Source organism: Gracilinanus agilis, chromosome 4 (genome assembly GCF_016433145.1).
Source record: "Gracilinanus agilis isolate LMUSP501 chromosome 4, AgileGrace, whole genome shotgun sequence".
NCBI lineage: Eukaryota > Metazoa > Chordata > Mammalia > Didelphimorphia > Didelphidae > Gracilinanus > Gracilinanus agilis.
This window is the reverse complement of record NC_058133.1, coordinates 55,442,523-55,456,132: the sequence shown is the minus strand read 5'-3', so window position 1 is coordinate 55,456,132 and position 13,610 is coordinate 55,442,523. Positions and strand designations below refer to the sequence as shown.

At 39.2% G+C, this 13,610-nt stretch overlaps 1 protein-coding gene across 1 annotated transcript in view; it reads right to left on the bottom strand.

The window, feature by feature from the left end:
• Positions 1–13,610, bottom strand: part of DDR2 (discoidin domain receptor tyrosine kinase 2) — a 146,889-nt gene that overhangs the window by 90,307 nt on the left and 42,972 nt on the right. The window contains exon 4 of the mRNA XM_044674862.1: positions 2,262–2,458. Within this exon, the coding sequence (XP_044530797.1) occupies positions 2,262–2,458 (197 nt within the window). The remainder of the gene's footprint in view (positions 1–2,261; positions 2,459–13,610) is intronic.

Below are 13,610 nucleotides of genomic sequence, written 5' to 3'. Positions count from 1 at the left end.
AGTGGCTAGTTTTCTTTCTTATAAGCCCCTCAGCCTTGTTCTGGATCCTTGCATTGCTGCTAGTAGAGAAGTCCATGTCTAACGTTTTTATAAGGGCCCATAGGCATAAGTTTAGATTAACAGAATGCTGGATGTAGCATAGGTTTTACTTATTCTCCAAAATCCAAAGGATTAGCACCAAAATCTATGAATGATCATCATATTTACACTTTGCTCTCCACTGGGCATCTGCTTTCCCCAGAGACCTGTATAGTCTTTGATTTAAAATAGTTTGCTGATTGGTCTACCCCAGGAACCCCAAAAAGAGAAAGGGCTTGAGGATGCAAGAGAGTCAAGGAATTCCCTCCTCCAGTGGGTTGGCACCTATCAAGGAACTCTTTAATTTTCTTTTTTTTTTCTATTTATTTCTTTAATATTATTATATATTATTATATAAAAAGAATATTATATACATTATATAATAAGAATATATTCTTTTTTATTTTTCTTATTATTCTTTTATTTAATTCTATATTATTCTTTTATTTAATTTTATTATTTTTCCCATCTTTTTTTTATTTGGGACTCTATAATTTTCTAGTCTTAAAATACTACTTTGGGTGAAGCTGTATTCAGGAGACAAGAACTTGCTTGGTAGAGTAGGTGTTTAATAAATGTTTATTCGCTTGTCTTGACTTGACAAGGAGTTAAGCAATTCTATCTACTCTACATACTTCGGAATAGTACTGGGTTATTGCTCAGCTCCAAGACCTCCTCCTTCTCTTCTACCATCATTCTTATTGGTCCCAACTCTTTCTTTCCTTCTATATCTCTGTTTCTCTCTTTCTGGGGATTGCTCCTACTCTCCTATGGAGCTCCCTGGTTCTGTTGGCCTCCTTTTGGGTCTTAGTGACTGTATAAGGCTCTCATTCCCCATAAGTCTCTGTCTTCATCTGGAAGTGGATACACCTGGCTCTCTATGACTTACATACCCAAGACTGTCTCCTGGGAATTTAATTCTTGCCTATGTGGCCCTTTTCTTTCTGATTTTGTCTCCCTCAATTTGGACTTCTCTTTTAAAAGCTCTGTCTAAGCAAGGTCAGAGCTCAGGTATGAGTTTCAGTAACTGTGAGCTATAGAAACTGCACAGAGTTTCACCACCACTGCAATTCATAAACTGGATAGTTAAGTCAATGGCAGAATTAGGGATAAAAAAACCAACTCCTGGGGCAGCTGGGTAGCTCAGTGGATTGAGAGCCAGGCCTAGAGACGGGAGGTCCTAGGTTCAAATCCGGCCTCAGACACTTCCCAGCTGTGTGACCCTGGGCAAGTCACTTGACCCCCATTGCCCACCCTTGCCACTCTTCCACCTATGAGCTAATTCACAGAAGTTAAGGGTTTAAAACAAAAACAAAACAAAACAAAACAAAAAAAAAAACCCAACTCCTTCCCAGCTTTTGCCACAACCCTGGCACAGATCAAGTGATTCAAGGTCATAAGGAAAAAGAAGAGTTGGGGGAACTGATGGAGGTCTATTTGGAGTATGCAAAGGAGGCAACATTAGAATAGGGGCTTTCCATTAAAATGGAAACAGGAATGTGAATGGGGCAGAGTGTGTGTGCATATATAGGTACACACATATATATAAGCACATACATATACATATTTATATTCAACATGCACAGGCATTTGCAAGGAAGTATGCCATGTGAATTTTGTGCATGCAATACAGTGCTTACATGTGCACCTGCATGTGTCTCTGCCTGAGAAGGATTAGCGCTTGGCCGGGTTGTGATTGTGGTAAAGGATGAGAACATGTGACTTTGAGCCGTATGTTTTAATTCTGGGGGACAGGACTTTTGAGGCTTGTTTTTCCTCCTCACTGAGTCATCTCCATTTCAGATTCAGCAAAATGAGAAGAGCAATCTTGGGAGTATTTAATATTTGGTAAATAAGTATTCAGAAATGAGCTCTGGTTTTGGCAAGGAATTCACCCCCAAACACTTACACACACATAACTGTGTGATCCAAAATAATCCTCACTTTAAAAAAAAAGTCCATTTCCCTCAGCCTTGCCAGAGTTTCCCTCCACTCCACATGGAATCTGGGGAATCTTACCCAGGCTCCACTCTCCTCAGGGAACCCCAACATGACACATCTGGTCCAAACCTTTGGATTAAAAAATGAATCCTAGCTAGAGTTCCAAAAAATCACCATTCACCAAATATTGATGATAGAGGTTCTATGTGTGGGGCTGGGAAAGCTCAGAAATAAGATCCAACTTTACTCCTGGAGAAGCCCAGCCACTCTCGAACTAGCACCCCGTGTTTGTCATAGAGTGAGAGCAAGGCTATGGGGGATGAGCAGGTGGAAGACAATTCACCTGATGCACTGTGAGAGAAACCCTGGGATCGCTCAATCTGTGTCAGGGTTGTGGCAAAAGCTGGGAACAAGTGGGTCCAGCCAGCCTCTGGCATTTCTGTTAGCAAGAGTAAAGGGAAGCCCAATGGAAACAACAAAGCTGGTGTATCATTGATAAGATGAGCCTAGGCATGGTGGCAAGCAGAGACCATGATGATGATGGTGGTTGTGGTGGTGGTGGTGGTGATGGTGATGGTGAAGAATTGGTGAAAAGGCCAAGTGAACTAAGCAGTTTGAGGCACTCTCCATAGTATTAAAGTGCCTGGATGTTTTTCCTCTTGGGTTTTCAACATGGTGACTAGAACATTCAAAGATTGTTGTGTTGACCCTAGGATGTGGCCAGTGCTTCTCCCAGCATATACCAGAATACATGGGAGGGGATGATGTTGACCATGGACTCCAGATTCAGCCTAGCCCTGCCTATTTGTCTATCCCCACAGGGCTCACTGCCTTATTCCTAGAGAAGGGATACCCACCACAAACACAAGGATGTAGTGATGGGGCTGAGGTATCATCCTGTTTCTTCAGCCCCTACTAAGAGGTCTTGCACATAATAGGTGTTTCATAAGTACTAGATTCAATGGATACCTAAATGGATATTTAACCTCTAAGATCTGTGAAGATATGACAGCCCAGGAACTATGCATGTTCTGTACCTGCCTTAACTACTGTATGACATGACTTCTCTAGCAAATGTTAAAGATTCTCATTGACTGGCTGACTGGTGGATACTTCAGTTTACACATCTGTAAACAAGGGAAAGCAGCTCACTTGTGGAATGAAGTCAACAGATGGTTTAGGTAAGAGTTATCCCTACTCGTCTCTCCCCACCCATAGCAATGACCGTGGCCATATGACATCCCTGTCTTCAGAGCTCCCTCTTTTCCAGTTATCACTCTCCCTACACACATTCTGGCAAGAGGATTTCTTTATATGGAAAAAGAGTAATATATAGAAATCAGTAAAAGATTTTTAATTAACCGAAAGCATATAGGAAAGATTCCATGTCCCAAATTCAGTGAGTTCAATTCATTGGACCTTAATAAACTATAACCCACGGCATCATTTGATTGTTATTATCATTAATGGGCACTTATACCATGTGTCCCAAAAGTCTTGGTGCAATCGTAAACTTTATTAGTTTAAAACTACACTGGGGGCAGCTAGGTAGCTCAGTGGAGTGAGAGTCAGGCCTAGAGACAGGAGGTCCTAGGTTCAAACCCGGCCTCAGCCACTTCCCAGCTGTGTGACCCTGGGCAAGTCACTTGACCCCCATTGCCCACCCTTACCAATCTTCCACCTATGAGACAATACACCGAAGTACAAGGGTTTAAAAAAAAAACTACACTGACTTTTGGGCCACCCTGTAGAGCAGTGATGGGCAAACTTTTTAAAGAGGGGGCCAAAGGAAAGGAAATGCTCATCTGTCAATCTGTTTCTAAGGCAACTCTTTCGAAGTTTCATTGTATTTTATCCTATTCATTGTATTCGTCAGATTAGGAATAATGTCATGTCCCAGATAGAACATTTCAGGGGGCTGCGTCTGGCCCGAGGGCCATAGTTTACCCACCACTGCTGTAATTAGAAGTTAGCAAAATATTTTCTAAACATTTGTCCCTCACAATAACCTTCTAAAGTAGATGGGGGCATTATTATTTCCATTTTACAGATGAGCAAACTAAGACTCAGACTATACCACTCAATCTACCCTAATTTTTGTGAAATCACCAGAAAATGGGATTGTTGAGCTGCTGGTAGCATTCTTTGAAATAAAATGGAGAAATGAAGCAGCATCACAGGTCCGGGGAAGTATAAATGAACTGATTTTCAAAATAGGAGAGGGTGGAGTCTGAAAATTATAGGCTGGTTACTTTGACTATTATTCCTGGAAAAGTCCTAGAACACATTGTTAAAGGGGTGGTTTAGAAAGGATGGTTGTGATCACAAAGAGCCAGCATGTCTTCATTAAGAACAAGCCATACCAAACTAACCTCATAATTATTACGCTGGTAAGGTCATGGGGATCCTGAAGACTTAGATTTCATCAAACATTCGACAGTCTCTCATGTTATCTTGATGGACAAGATGCTGAGATAAGGGCTAGATGACAGTAAAATGAAAATAATAATTGGACTTATCCTTAATGAATTAGTACAAGGATAAAATGAGTTAATAAATGAGTTAATAAAATGAGTTAATAACTTGCAGGTTCTTAGCAAACCTGAAAGGACCACCTTGACATCAGCTAGCATCAACACCATAGAACATTAAGTGAATTCATATCCCAAAGAGGTATCATTCATTGGTCAATGTTTACTTGAAGACCAGTCCCTAATAGAGAGTGTCTGGGGGTTCTGTATGATTGAACAGCTTGTCAGTAATTTGGATGAAGACATAGATGACTTGTTAAATTTTTAGGTGCTGGGAGGGATAGCTAACATATGGGATAATAGGATCAAGATTCCACAATCTTGAAAGGCTAAAACAATAATTAGAATTGAATAAGATGAAAGACCTGATATATCTTGTATGAACTGATACAAGTGAAGTGAATAGAAGAACCATAAGAACAATTTCTACAATAACTATAAAACAACTTTGAAAGACATAGGAACTCTGAACAACACAATGAAAACAACCACAATTCTAGAGGACATATGATGAAACATGATATCCACCTCCTCTTGGAGGGGGATGGACTCAGAGTGAAGATCAAAGCAGAGAGAGAGAGAGAGAGAGAGAGAGAGAGAGAGAGAGAGAGAGAGAGAGAGAGAGACATGGAGATGGAAATAGAGATAGACAGTAGGGCGCCTGAAGTCAGGGAGTTCAAATCTGGTCTTAGACACTAACCATATGATTTTGGCAAGTCATTTAACCTTGTTTGCCTCAGTTTCTTTTATCTGTAAAATAACCTGGAGAAGGAATTAGCAAACCACTCCAGTATCTCTGCTAAGAAAACCCTCCAAAAAAGGGTCATGAAGAGTCAGGCGCAACTGAAAAGACTGAACAATAAACAACAAAAACACATACATACATGAATATGTATTACATATATATGGGTGGAAAATTAATGTGAAAATGTATTTTGCTTAATAGGTTCTATTTTCTTGCTTTTTCAATGAGCTGGGGGAGGAAAGGAAGGAAAGATTTTATTTTATTGAATTTTATTTGTTCAAAATTCTACTTAATGAAAATTGAATTTAAAATATAAAAATGCATAAGATAGTATTTAGTAAGGATGAATGTAAAACTCTTACTGGGGTCAAGAAATAAGTTTTAAAATTATAGAATGGATAAGATATTATTAGGAAAAAACTTTAAATAAAGATCTAGGGCTTTTAAGGGTAGGAAAGCTCAATCTGATCCAATAGTGTATTTAAAAAATCTAATCCTATTAAAGGTTGTATTCAGAGATGGATAGTGAAAGATGATAGTCCTGGGATACTATGCATTAGTGGGATTGTCTTTGAGTTGTGCATTCTCTTAGTTTCATTTAGAAAGTGTATCAGCAAGCTGGAGAGCATCCCCAGTAGGGCAACCTTCAAGTTAAGCAGTCTTCATTTCTTCAGCTGATCTGTACAAAGTATTCTCTCTTGACATGAATGCTTCTATCTTTAAACTGACCAATATATCATTGGTAACTGAGCAAGTATGATCACATCTCTTCTCAATTCTCAGTATCATTGGCATAGATCCTCTCCAGAGACTTTTCTCTAGATATTTTTATATATAGTGATATCAGTAAAGGATATCTTCCTATTATCCCTTGTTAACAGAGGGAAAGTCCATTTTTTCCAGGTTAGCCAAACCCCTGGCAATATCCCCTTTGCCACATCACAGAAAGATAGGAACAAAATTTACTATCAGAAAATATGCCTTGGATTTCTCTAGCTGTTACTACCATGAATAAGCTGCCTTCTGACTCTGGAACTTTCCTCCGTGCCTGGGCCATTCTCATCTTGCAACATCCCCCTTATCACCCCAGTGAGTTCCTTCTAGAGCCTGTAACACCCCCTTTCTCACACTAGTGAGTCCCTTCTAGAGGCTCCATTTCGCGACTGGCTCAGGCCATCCAGGCTTCATTCCCCTACTGGCTATTATACTTCTGATTATCCACACTTTGCCAGCCAGGCCCCATATGGGTACCTTCTTTTCCACCCCAACTTCTACTTGTCAGCTCCTTTTTATATGTTGTCCTTTCCTACAAGGCCACTAAAGGTCTAGACCTGACTTCCTGTTTGCTTGTCTTTGTATCCTCATTGCCAGGCATATAATTAGTGGTTAATAAATGCCTATTGCCTATTTCATACATTTCCCAATACTTCTACACACTTTATTTCACTTGACCTACACAATTAACCACTTGCAAGAGTGGGCAGTCAATTCCTTTGTAATAGGAGATATTATTGAGTACTTATCTTAATTTGTCCTTTATGAGTATTTCCTGCAAAAAAAAAAAATCATGGTACCTAAAACCCAAGGTTCTGTGTTTCAACCATTTCTATGAAGACAAAGGTGATGAGATTGTGCTGGTGGAGTCTTATTTTTATTTCCTGAGACCACAGACTCACAAAAACTTTTGAGTCCTAATAGAAAAATCTGTATCCTAGGGGCAGCTGGGTAGCTCAGTAGATTGCGAGCCAGGCCTAGAGATGGGAGGTCTTAGGTTCAAATCTGACCTCAGACACTTCCCAGCTGTGTGACCCTGGGCAAATCATTTGACTTCCATTGCCCACCCTTCCCACTCTTCCACCAAGGAGCCAATACACAGAAGTTAAGGGTTTAAAAAAAATCTACATCCTAATCTAACTGCCTGAAGTCTCCCATTTTTTTTTCTGGCAACACCTTTTCTGCCAAAGTCCCAGTTCTCCATGTCTCTATGTTTGGTCATGTTGGTCTCATAAAAAGTAACTGAGTTGTAGTTTTGTGAGTCACTCTTTCAGGATCTGGCAGAGACCAAGAGGAGCCTAGAACATCCCCTGGGATGCTGAAATATCCTGCAATGGAAAAGTAACCAGAAGAACAAAGAAAATTAGTTGATGGCCCCCAAAGAAGCCTATATTCTGTTCTCAAAAGAGATTTTTCTTCTTAATCTAACTTTGGAGCTGAAGTCAAATCCAAAGCCCTGTGCATTTATCTAGTCTCAGCAGAACAGCCAAAGTGCCTTTTCATTGACTCATCTGGGCACTCAGAGGAGGTACAGAGTCTACTAATGGCTGCACCACTAAATGGCTAGATGACCATCAGATAGTACTAATCCAAAAGAATTCCATTGCCTTCTAAGACAATCAGCTGGAGGAAGAATTTCAGGATTTCAGAACTCCAAGAAACTCTTGGAGTAAGTAACCTTTCTATATCTCTAGCATTTTTGCCTTCTTCAGTGAGACTTAAGGAAAGGGAAAGTAGAGTATATAATATAAAACCACTGTCCAAGTAGCTAGTTTCCAAACAGTCTCAAGTTGGAGACTAACAGAACTTCAGAGAAAGTTTTCCCTTTTTTTTGGCATAATACATTATTTATGAAACAAATATTTCCTGAGCGCTGAGGACATTACTAGGTGCTACCAAGGATGAAAAAATAGATGAGACACAATCTTTAATCTCAGGGCCTTGACATCCCAACACCAGCACAAAGTAGACACAGTTTTTAAGAAAAAAAATCTATAAATGTCTAGTAAAGGATGTGAGGCATGTATAGCACATATAGTGATGATGCAAAAGTGATAAACGAGTGGTACAATGGAAGTATCCTAGAAGTTCTGGCTGAGAAACTGGAGATACCTTCTTAAGGGAGGCAGGAGATAGTTTTTGCCATGGAACTTGAAGGAGGAGTTAGATTTCAGTAGGGAATATGGCATGAGTATGGGAATGGAAAAGGATGAGGTAGGTTCAGCTAATAAATGAGTAATCCATTTTAGCCACAGAAAGAATGCAGTGGAAGATAAAGGTGGAAAAATAAGTTACAGCCGAGAATCATTCAGCAACTCACAACACCCAAAGAATATTCAGTCATGCCTCACCAAAGGCCATCAGATCCTAATCGCTCTGAGCCCCCACTTGGAAAATTCCTAATATTCAGTTAGAAGTTTGACTTACTACCTTAATTTACATGTATGTCCATGTCTAGTTAACCCCACACTTCTTTGTGGCTAAAGGAATATTCAAATAATCAAAAATATTTGTGGGAAGGAGTATATGTTAACATCTTTTATTAGGTGGGCACCAAGAGAAGAAGCTGAGGAAAGAGATGACCTTTTCTTTGAAACTTCCCCTTAATGGAAGTCAACCTTTTGATATGAAATACCTCTAGAGCCATGGCTCTCCTTTATTTCTCTTTTATTTTAGTTCAGTGCAGTACTACTTTCTTCTTTTTCTGGTTGCACATAGGCTGCTGGTTCTTTCTGATTCAGTTCTACATGTCCCCCATGCCTTCTTTTCCTCTGACAGAATCTCAGAATCTCTCCTGAGTTTTTGCATAATGATTCCTGCTTTCAAAAAAGCTCCATAGAGTATGATCAAGTCTTCCAATCTCTTTTAGAAATCATTGAATTTGTAAGATTTTGTGGAAACTCAAGAATTTCAAGGGTTTGATTGTTTATCAAATATAAATGGGGTTAGGAGGCTGGTAAAGTGGGAGAATAATTGGAGTTAAAGTCAGAGGTTTTGCATTTGAATCTCCACTCTGCAACTCTTTGACATTTGAAAAATTACTTAACCAATCTCTGCTTCAATTTTCTTATTTACAAATTGAGGGAGTTCAGTTTTGGACATATTGAGTTTAAGATGGCTATAGGACATCCAATTCAAAAAGTCCAAAGGACAATTGGAAATAAAATGCTGGAAGTCAGTGGGGAGATTAGGACTGGACAAGTATATCTAACAATCATCTGTATAGATATGAGAATGGATCATATCATAATTGATCATCATGCTGATGAGTCATCAGGCAAAATAGGATACAGAGAGAAGAAAAGAGGATACAGAACAGAGTCTTGGGTGATACCCATGACCTGGATGAAGAGGTAGGAAATGAGATTGAGAAGTGATCAGAAGTAAAACAAAAAGCCGGAAGGAGTGATATCATGAAAACTAAGAGAAGGGAGTAATGAGCAGACAAGGTGATTGATGATGTCAAAATAGGTCAAGAAGGGTGAGGATTAAGAGAGCCATTAAATTTGGCTGAGAGATCACTGGCAATGGAGAAAGTAGTTTCACTTGAATGATGAAGTCAGAAGCCAGATACAAAAGAAGCAGAGACATAAGGAGAGAGTTAGAGAAAGGAAGTAGAGGCATGTGTTGTAGATTGCTTTCTCAAGGAGTTTAGCCAGAAGAGAGAAGAGAGACATGGGATAATAGCTAGCAAGGGATGGACAGATCAGATGATTTTTTTTAAAGATCAGGGCAACATGGGTAGTGAGGAAGTAGCTAGCAGACAGACTGAAGATAAGTGAGAAGATGGACATAGAAGAAAGTATAATATGGTGGAGAAGATGGAATGGGATTGTGTGTATAGGCAGAGAGGTATGTCTTAGCTGGTAAAGTTACTCAGCTTTTTAGTAACAGTAACAGTAAAGTTACTCAAATTTTACAAAGTGTTATACATGCTATCTCATTTAATCTTCGCAATAACCCTGGGAGGTAGCTATGATTGCCTCCATTTTAGAAACAAGGAAACTGAGATACTAAGCAGTTAAATAATTGCCTAACATAACATAGCTAGTAGGTATCTGAGTTGGGATTTGAACTTAAGATATTTCTGACTTCAGGCACATCACTTAGTTGCCACCTAAATAAAAAATGATGGAAAACAAAGTTTCAGAGAAACCTGAAAAGAATTGTGTGAACTGATGCAGAGTGAAATTATGGAACCAACAGAACACTTTATATAGTAATGACAACATTGTAAAGGCAAACAATTTTGAAAGACCTAAGAACTCTCATCCACAAAATGTCCAGTGAAGATTCCAGAGGACCAATGATGAAACATGTACTCACCTCCTGACAAAGATGTGACAGACTCAGCGTACAGAATGAGACATACCTTTAGACATGACCAGTGCAGAAATGTGTCTTATTTTACTATGCATATTTTTATGAGTTTTGTTTTTATTTTTTTTCTTTCAAATTGTATGAGTATGTGTGTGGAGAGGGGAATTCTTGTTAATTGAAAATATATAGGTAGAAAAATTATTCTGTCCCATCATTCTGCTTCCTCCAGCTTCCAAAACCCATAAAATAGCATTTCTCAGGCTTTCACTTTTACTATAGAAGTAATCATTATGGCAGGTCCATAAATCTTGGTGTCTTTTCTCTGTCCTGATCCATTGTCTGTCCTATAATAGGCCCTTCAACACTTTCCCCTCATCTCTGTTTCTCTCTTCACACTTGTAATATTCACAGAGCTTTGCCAAAATTATCCCAATCTTAAATACAAATAGAAATTCATTCTTCTTCACCATCCTTTGAGCATTCCTCTTTAGCATCATTGACTGTACATTCCCATTCCTGTTTCCTTAGCTGGTAGTCTCTGAAACCAATTGGTGTAGAAAGTATAAGTTTATTTAAGGCTACTAAACATCTGTAGACTCCATCTCCATTAAGAAATTTCCCCCCTGAGTAACCAAATCCTTGGTTTTTATTTTAATCTATATAAAGAGCCTTCTCGTTCTCATCCAGCCAGGATCACTGCTAGTCACATCCCAGTCCTTGCTTTTGATAGGTTACCAGCCTTAAGACTCCCTCTCTGGCTCCAAGTATGAGGCAAAGATCCTTCCCTTCCTTACTCCTCGTCAAAATCCCAGCCTTGCATGCTGAACGTTCCTAAGTCAGTCTCTTTTTTCACCCTCCCTCTGTCTCCCACAGGAATGTTCGTTCAGACCTAGCCTAGAGAATTAGACAAGATGAAGAAAGAGAATGTTTTGATTATATGTCTTTTTAATAGACAGTGGGGTCCCCTGCCGCCAGTAATGGTTACTGAGGCATCAGTCTCTGCCGTAATGAGGACATAGGAGACAGTCTCTCTTTCTGGGTCCCATAAACTTGCAGCTCCTCCAAGATGTTTTTCCCATGTGTTCCAATAATAGTTCACATATAGCATTTTACAAAATGTTCTCCCTGCAATAATTCAGTGAGTTAAATTGCATAAGTATTAGCATTTCCATCTTAGAGGTGAGGAAACAGATATCTAAAAAGATAAAGTGATTGTTCAAATACTTAGTCTCAGAGGAAAACAGCTGATTCTATATCCATTGGCCTTTCTGGATTACTCCACTGCTCACAATTCTTCATTGGTCTCTCTCATTTCTGAACTTCTATAGTAATTCAAGACAACAAACTGTAGTAGAGTCCCTATCACATGGTGCAATGGAGGTACTTAATAAATGTGTTAGGTAAGCACAGAAGACAAAGACAAAAATCAATCATTAATGAGTATTTAGTTTTCAAGGAGTTTATATTCTAGGGAAGGAAGGAAGGAAGGAAGGAAGGAAGGAAGGAAGGAAGGAAGGAAGGAAGGAAGGAAGGAAGGTAGATAAAGATAAAGAGCAGCTAGATAAAGACAGAAAGATATAGAGACAGATTGATAGAGTTGACATAAATGACATCGATATAAATATACTAGGAGAGATCAGGGAAGCTTCATGTAGAAGGAGGTCTTCTCTTCTATCTCCTACAATGTCCACAATACTTCAGGTCCTTCAAAAAAATTCAGGATTTCATTGGCATGAGTGCTCCCTCTACCCATGAAATTGCATCCTCTTCACATCTTTTAAATAGTCTTCATGAATTTCTGTGGCCAAAAATTCATCTGGAGGAGAGTCAGCTTCCTGTTGTAGAGAGGTCCCTTTGCACCAAATTCAACTCTCCTTTGGTCTATAAACCCATGGGTTGCCATTGGACCTGCATCCAAAGTCTCTCTGAATATTTAGGGTGAGCCAAAGTCTATGCAGCACTTTGAGAACCCAAGGTCACTTCCATTCTGCCACATAATATACAAGGAGGGTTTAAATAGAACCCAACACTGCTTAATAAATGTTTTACTGCCAGATCTTTCATTGACTCATGCCAGATTGGGTTTCTAAGAGTCTACCCCATTCATTCCCCATTTGCCTTTACACTATTTACCTAGAAAGGCAATATGATCAGTTGTAAGAGTGCTAGATTTGGAGTCAGAAGTGGTTATTGTTGTTGTTATTGTTGTTGTTATTGTTGTTGTTGAGTCATTACAGTAGTATCTAACTCTTTCTGACCCCATTTTGAGGTTTTCTTGGCAAAGATACTGAAGTGGTTTGCCATTTCCTTCTGCAGTTTATTTTACAGATGAGGAGCTGAGGCAAACAAGGATAAGTCACTTGCCCAGAATTACATAGCTAATAAGTGCCTGAGCCCAGATTTGAACTCATGAAGATGAATTTTCCTGATTCCAAGTCCACTGCTTTACCTAGCTGTCCCTCAGAGTTAAAGGACTCAGGTTTGAATTCCAGCTCTGTTGATGGGACCCTGAGCAAGGCATAATTTTTTTAAGCTCTTGGTTTACTCATCTATAAAAGATAAGGATTAAACCATAAAACCCAAGTTCCTTCTATCACTAAATGTATGACCCTAAAGATTTAACAATGCTATTCAGTATCTGGGGACCAGCTAAGTGGAGCAGTAGATAGAGCACCAATCCTGGAATCAGAAAGACTTGAATTCAAATCTGGCCCCCGACACTTACTGGCTGTGTAAATCTGGGCAAGTCCTTCACTCAGTTTCCTCATCTGTAAAATTAATTGGAGAAGGAAATGACAAACTACTCCAATATCTTTGCCAAGAAAACCCCAAATGGGGTCACAGAGAGTTATAAACAAAAATGACACAACAACAACAATAAAACAGATTGAAAATATAAATTACTCTGATCTTTAAAAACCTGGAGTAGAACCCAGCCCCACTGTCTTTTGAATAAAGATCAGATCCTTGGGATGGAAAGATTTACTTCCCAGTCATGAAATATTTACAACAAATCACCAAAGATGGGAATCCAGTTTGGAAGATCATCCTTCTCTGGTTCCCTCTCCACTGCCCATCTTTGTTATTTCTGATCAGCTGGCCTAGAAATGGTTAGAGCCACTGAATTCAATCCAATAAGGATTTATTACATACTTACTAGAATATGTGCAAAGGATCATGCCAGGCAATGGAGGTACCAAGATGAAAGCAAAATCATCCCC